Raw genomic sequence first — 7,113 nt, forward strand, 5'->3', positions numbered from 1 at the left:
GCCGCGCGAGGGGGCGGGGCTCAGGCTCTCGGGCCGCCGCGGGCTCCGTGTCAGCAGCCGCAGCCGAGCGAGGCCACGGCCGCGGGCAGGAGCAGCTCAGGTGTTGCCCCGCCCCGCTCGCCCGCGGCCCCGCCCCCGCTCAGGTGAGCGGCCCCGCCCCGGCCTAGGTGAGTGGCTCCGCGGCAGCCAGTGTGGCCACCTCTCCCTCCGGTGGCGCAGGTGTGGGCGGCTCCCGTCCGTGGAAGCAGGTGCGGGTGCGCGGCCGCGCGCTGGTCTCCAGCCAGGAGGCCCTGACTGGCCCGAGGGTCGGCCGGGTGCCCAGGCCCTGGGGGTCCCAGGAGGATGGAGTGACGGAGGCATGAGGAGCCGGGGAAGGCCCGAGAGAGGTGGGAAGCGTGGGGTTCCAGACCTTTGGATTTTCGGTCCCAAAATATTTAAAACATCGTTGGGCACAGATAAAGTATCGCCAACTTTTTCAACACAGTGGAGACTTAAGCGTGTAGCTGGTACATAGTGGGAATGGAAAACCCCCGAGGAGGGAACCTCGGAAACACCAGGATTTAGCAGGTGGGTGGAGGCACAATCCCCAGATACCGAGAAAGAGGGGTCAGAGGGCATTAAAATTAGGGGGGGGTAAAGAAACCGAGAGAATGAAGTGGGGCGTGGGAGTGGGGGTAGGTTGGCCAGCAAGGTGGGTTAGTGAAGGGTGGGCTCGTATTTTCACATCGTCCAGTTTTTCATGAGAAAACCTACTCAGTTTTAAATATTGGCAGCTAAGTTAAACAAAATGGAAAAGCCTGACTCTTTGAGAGCCAAACACAACGTGTCTGTGGCAGGATCCCCAGAGTGCCAATTTGCAGTCTTTGAAATGAAGGGTTTTGAGAGGGATGTCTTGGGGAGGCCTTCCAGAGCGGGGAGGAAATGAGGACCCAGAAGAGAGGGCTTGGCCGTAAGGAGGTCATTAGATGCTGGAGCTGAAGTCCCAGCTGAAATTGGAAACTTGAAGTTTGTCTCCGTGCCAGAAACAGTCATATGATTTTCCTTGGCAACATTCAGCATCTTAGGAGGAGCTGGCAGAGGAGGTCGGTAGTTAGTGGCAGGGCAGGGAGGTGAGGAATGTGATGCTGGTCAGAGAGCTGGTTGAAGTGACGCCCATAGTTAGACCCGCTGTAGAGAAGGTCTAAGCTAGATGGGGAAGGGGTGGACCAGGGTGAAAATGGGACGTGAGGTTTGAGGAGGTCGGGTGAGGCGGGGGGGAGTGGAGACCATGGTTGTGAAGAGGAATGGGAGTGATGACAGGCTTTTTTTAAAAAAAATAAATTTATTTATTTATTTATTTTTGGCTGCGTTGGGTCTTTGTTGCTGTGCATGGGCATTTCTCTAGTTGCCGCGAGCGGGGGCTACTCTTCGTTGAGGTGCACTGGCCTCTCACTGCGGTGGCTTCTCTTGCGGAGCATGGGCTCTAGGCATGCGGGCTTCAGTAGTTGTGGTGTGGGGGCTTCAGTAGTTGTGGCACACGGGCTTAGTTGCTCCGCAGCATGTGAGATCTTCCCGGACCAGGGCTTGAACCCCAGTCCCCTGCATTGGCAGGTGGATTCTCAACCACTGCACCACCAGGGAAGTCTGACACAGGCTTCTTGAGGATATTGCAGTTCTGTGCTTTTTTTCACACCTGGCCTTTCTACTGGCTGAAAATTCATTAAAAAAAAAATTCCAAATAGGAATGAGTTCCATCATGACTATTCTGATTAATTTAGTATGTCTTTTTGAGGCAGTTCCTCTCTGACTTCAGTGTAAGGATGATAGTACCTTTGTATGGAGTCCTGAGGAGTACATGAGATATGCTTGTAAAAGGTCTAGCCGTGCCTTGCACACAGTAGTTGCTCAATAAACTCGAGTTGTCATCATTATGGTACCTGAAGAGTTTCCCTGGAGGCTGCATAGCAGTTTGTGGATGGGGTCCTGTGGGGCTCCCTCTGGGCCCCCACAGTGGGATGGGGGGCTGAGTGGGGTGTTCTAGCCTCCTTCTTTGTCCCTCCGAAAACACCCCCTTCAACCGGAGCAGCTCTGCTTTTGTATGTTTCATTTATTCATATCTCCCAGATAATTGACTTATTTGAATAAAGAGTACTTTGGCAAAATAAAATAAAAGTGTGGTAAGCAGTTCTAACACAAACACAAATAACTTTTCCTCCATTCAATCATTTATTTATTCAATAAATGTGTGTGTAATGATTGAGTGGCTGTGCTGGGAGCTGGGGATTCCAATATGGAGGAGCCCCGGATTTGCCCTTGGGGAGCTCGCAGGCGGTGGTGGGGAAAGTCCTGCCATGACATTTGCCCTCCAGGTGGTGAGTGCTGTGATGGACATGTGCCCCATGCTCCACGGTCACCAAGGCCATGTGCCCAAGATTGTCAGAGTCTGAGGGTGCAGGGAAGAGGGGACATTTGAACTGAGTCTGGAAGGATGAGCAAGTGGCCATGTGAGAAGAGTGGGGACCAGTCAGGAGGAGGAAACAGCAGCATGTGTGAGTGGTGGAGCTGGAAGTTTGGGGGGTGTGTGGAAGGAGAAGCAGGGGACAGGGCCGCATGGCTGGGTGTGGAGGACTTGGGCTGCTGCAAGCTCCTGAGAAGGGGGATGCTGTGATCAGGACTGTGTTTTGGGCGTCTGACCTTGGCATCCACGTAGAGAACGGGCTGCGGGGAGGGGGGAAGCTGGAGGTAGGCAGCCAGCGGGGAGGCGAGTCACACTGAGGCCTGAGCTGCCCAGTGGCAGCGAGGAGAGAGGCAGAGACCCCTTCAGTAAAGACGGGAAGTGGACAGGATGGGGTGTGCCGGCGGGAATGAGAAGGGCTGACTCCCAGGGCTCCGGCTGGGGCTCTGGGCTGGAGGCCTGCAGCCGACCGATCGTAGCAGGGAGGTGTGTGCTCTCTCTTTCCCAACAAGACCCCAGCCCCAACCTCCTCCGGTAGCTGGAGTCTTGCCCCTTTTTCAGAATGGCTCCACTTCCTGTCCTTGCCCACCTTTCTGGACACCCCGAGCCTTTAGTGTCTGGACACCACAGTGTGGCATTGTCTGTCTGTCTGTCTTCCTTGCAGTTGTTTCTGGTAAGTCAAACTTGTCTCTAACTCAGTAAGGACCATCTCAAGGGCAAGATTGTGTCTTTGGTTATCTCTACCTTAGACTCTGGCACCTACTAGGTGCTTGACTTGCTGACTTGACAGTGTCTCTTGTTTTCTTTTCAGAATCTGAGAGCAGTAAGTGTGTCCCAAAGAGAAACAGTCACTGGGGGTGAGCCCGGACCCACAATGGAGATTCCCCCGGCAGCCAAGCTGGGTGAGGCTTTCGTGTTTGAGGATGGGTTGGAGATGCAGACAAACCTTTTCCCGGAGGAGGACCCGGGGGACCCTTTTCTTCAGGAAAGGGGTTTAGAGCAGATGGCTGTCATCTACAAGGAGATCCCTCTGGGGGAGCAGGACGATTATGAGGGGAATAGCAGTCTGTGCTCGAGCCCCGTCCAGCATCAGAGCGTCCCCCCAGGAGACAGACCCCAGGACGATGAGCCGTCCAGCCCAACCTTCCTCCAGAAATCAGACCTGACTATGTGCCAGATAATCCACAGCGGGGAAGCGTCCGGTAAGCCCGATGGGGAGACGGCGGGCAGGGGGGACTCGGGACCCGAGGGGCCTCACAGGACTGCACAGCCAGCCAAGCCCTACGCATGTCGCGAGTGCGGCAAGGCCTTCAGCCAGAGCTCGCACCTGCTCAGGCACCTGGTGATCCACACGGGGGAGAAGCCCTACGAGTGCTGTGAGTGTGGCAAGGCCTTCAGCCAGAGCTCGCACCTGCTGCGGCACCAGGCCATCCACACGGGGGAGAAGCCCTACGAGTGCCGGGAGTGCGGCAAGGCCTTCCGCCAGAGCTCTGCCCTTGCGCAACACCAGAAGACCCACACCGGGAAGAGGCCGTACGCATGCAGGGAGTGCGGGAAGGACTTCAGTCGGAGCTCGAGCCTCCGGAAGCACGAGCGCATCCACACCGGGGAGAAGCCCTATCAGTGTAAGGAGTGCGGGAAATCCTTCAACCAGAGTTCGGGCCTGAGCCAGCACCGGAAGATCCACACGCTGAAGAAACCGCACGAGTGCGAGCTCTGTGGGAAGGCCTTCTGCCACCGGTCCCACCTCATCCGGCACCAGAGGATCCACACAGGCAAGAAGCCGTATGCGTGCGAGGAGTGCGGGAAGGCCTTCAGCCAGAGCTCCAACCTCATCGAGCACCGCAAGACACACACGGGCGAGAAGCCTTACAAGTGCCACAAGTGCGGCAAGGCCTTCAGCCAGAGCTCCTCGCTCATCGAGCACCAGCGTATCCACACCGGTGAGAAGCCCTATGAGTGTGGCCAGTGCGGCAAGGCCTTCTGCCACAGCTCGGCCCTCATCCAGCATCAGCGCATCCACACGGGCCGGAAGCCCTGCGTGTGCAATGAGTGCGGCAAGGCCTTCCGGCACCGCTCGGCCCTCATCGAGCACTACAAGACCCACACACGGGAGAGGCCCTACGAGTGCAACCGCTGCGGCAAGGCCTTCCGGGGCAGCTCGCACCTCATCCGCCACCAGAAGGTCCATGCGGGGGACAAGCTCTAGAGGAGGGGCTGGCGCCGCAGCCCGCGCCTCTGCCAGCTGGAGCCCAGCCCCCCGCTCATCTGTGAGGCCTGCCCGCCTCCCCAGACCAGTGCCTCCTAGAAATGCCCGCCCACCCTGGTGGCAGGGTCCGGCCCCCCCCTCCAAGGCCCTGGCCCAGCAGGGGTACTAGGTGGGGTGGGGAGGGAGGCCAAGGGCCGGGGCGCCAGGGCACAGCCGGCTCTCAGTTGTCTCGTGCTCACCTGTGACCCAATGGGGTTTAGTTTTGCCCTCTATTCGCTTTTTCCAGAATCCAGAAGAAGAATAAACGTCAGAGGGAGAAAGTGGAGTTAAACCCATGAAAATGTCAGATGAGCTCTAACATCAGGCACTTTTAGAAGAAGTAACCGTGTTCGCGGTCCAATCAACTGAAGGAAAATGGATCCAAAGTAGACGCGTCAGCAGCCCGCCTCGGGCACTGGTGGGGACGGCCAGCTCAGGTGACAGAGCAGAGGGAGGGTCTGGAGGACTCATCCTGGGTGTGGGGGTGAGGCCCCTGTGTGCTCTCTCAGCCCTCCACCTGGGTTAGCTGAGGGCGGTTCTGGCCGGCAGCTCTTCCAGGAGGTGGAGGCGTGGTCCCGGAGGAGGCCGGGGGACGGTGCAGCCTGGCTCTGGCTCAGCCCGGGCAAAGGCTCACTGCTCCCCCGGGGGTAACCCTCCACCAGACCTAGGGCCCCAACCACAGCGTGCTTTGGACATCATTGGGGCCCGTCTCTGGTCGGCGCTCTGCAGCCTCCGCTCCGCCCTCCAGTGCAAGGGGATAGAAGGTGATTCGGTCAGAAGGTCTGGGTTCAAGTTCCAGTTCTGGCCCCTCCCTCACCTTGGTGACCCCTTCCGTGAGGTGGGCATATTGGGACTGGCCACATTCCCCTAAGGGCTGGTGCAAGGCTCCTATTCAGAGTGGGAACACGCATGAACGTGCTTTGTCAGCTGGCGATTGAGGATGGAGACCCACAGTGACCCCTGCCCCACCTGCAAGGGAGGTGCATCCCTGTCTGGTTCCCGACATGGCAGGACCCCCCCTTCAGCCAGGCTTTCCCTCCCTCCCTCCAGCTTGTGTCCTGGGTGCGGCGCCCTGGGCAGGACACTTCCTGCATTCCGTCCCCGCAGCGGCAGTGTGTCTGCGTCCTGTCCTTCTCTCTGTCCTCCCCACTGGGGGTTGTTTAACGAGTACCATTGTCTGCGTCCTGCCCTGACCAGTTCAGTTGGGCATCCCCAGAGGTGGGGCTCCGGCATGTTTTTAAAGTTCCCCAGGTGATTAGAAGGTTCCCCTGCATAGCAGGCTGTGAGCCCGTGCTGGCTCCCCGGCAGCCCCAGCATCTCCCCGATGGCATCGTCCAGAGCAGAGCTTGAAGGTGGCCATCCTGTCTCAGACCCCTGCCCACCACCCCAGGGATGGGCTCAGGCAGTGCCGTGTCTGGCTGGTTGGTAAGCGTTTGTCCCAGGCCTTTGTGTGTCCACGAGGATCTTTAGTTCTGGCTCCCCAGGCTCCTCAGAGCTAGTGCAGGGAGGACGCAGTCTGAGCTATTTTGAAGCTTTCCGAGTCTCTGGCTGAAATCCCACGAACCCATCATGGTCACACTAGTTATTTCAGCTTATGAGAAGCTCAGCTGGGCAGCTGTGTATGGTTTAGATGAATGAAAATGGGAACGCCATAGTGGTTACTTCTTAAGTGTGGCTTGGTAGGCCAGAGGTGTTAAAGCGACAGGTCTGTTGGGCTGGGAAGATCGGCTCTGTCCAGCTCCTCTCTGCTGTGTGAGTCTGTGGAGCATTGAACCAGCTCTCCAGGTCCCCGCAGAGCCTCTGCATGAGCAGGTGGACCAGCCTGACCGGGTGGTGCCAGGCACTGTCTGCAGGCAGCCTGCACGGAGGGTCTTCGGTCACCAGTGAGAGTGAAGACAGAGTACTGACACCCCTGCTCAGTGCAAGTGGGACAGCGCCCCCCCAAGATCTACCTCCTCGCCCCCTGCTATCCCCGCATTCGGCCTCAGCCTTGGCCAGTTGTCTGCTTCCTACCTTTGATGTCTGTCCCCGCACACTGTGCACCAGCCAAATTTTTTTTTTTCAAGCATCACTTTGCACATGTCACCACTCTCCTTAAAACCAACCTTCAGGGGTCTTCTGCACGTAAACCCCCATTTTAACCAGCCTGGGTTACCTGCGCGAGCAAGCGTCTTGGTGTTCCCACCACGCCCAGATGTACCCCACTCACGCCCAGCTTCTCTCAGCTCATTTATGCTGTTCTCACATTTTTGAATATGCACTTTTTCTCTTCCTCCCCCACATCTCCTTTCTTCCTTTTGACTATGTAATATGGGGATTAAGACCCCCTTTCTGAAGGGTTGACAGACTCTCACAAAACCATGGTCAGACCAGGCAGGTACTTTCTTTGTAGGAAGTGTGAGCAGAGCCTTGTTCTTTCAGTTCAAATTCT

The 7,113-nt window shown here is 57.5% G+C and overlaps 1 protein-coding gene across 5 annotated transcripts; it reads left to right on the forward strand.

The window, feature by feature from the left end:
- The first annotated feature begins 46 nt into the window (after positions 1 to 46).
- Positions 47 to 4,905, forward strand: ZNF70 (zinc finger protein 70). 5 transcript variants are annotated; one of them, XM_059893830.1, is made up of 2 exons: positions 47 to 167; positions 3,246 to 4,905. In XM_059893830.1, exon 2 carries the CDS (start codon positions 3,309 to 3,311, stop codon positions 4,641 to 4,643), a length of 1,335 nt encoding a protein of 444 aa, XP_059749813.1. In that variant the 5' UTR covers positions 47 to 167; positions 3,246 to 3,308; the 3' UTR covers positions 4,644 to 4,905. The 5 variants fall into 5 exon arrangements, with proteins under 5 accessions (XP_059749813.1, XP_059749816.1, XP_059749817.1 ...); XM_059893833.1 differs by having other exon boundaries at positions 47 to 143; XM_059893834.1 differs by lacking the exon at positions 47 to 167 and adding an exon at positions 216 to 248.
- Positions 4,906 to 7,113: the final 2,208 nt, after the last annotated feature.

The sequence above is a fragment of the Balaenoptera ricei genome, chromosome 14 (genome assembly GCF_028023285.1).
Source record: "Balaenoptera ricei isolate mBalRic1 chromosome 14, mBalRic1.hap2, whole genome shotgun sequence".
In the NCBI taxonomy this organism is placed as follows: Eukaryota; Metazoa; Chordata; class Mammalia; order Artiodactyla; family Balaenopteridae; genus Balaenoptera; species Balaenoptera ricei.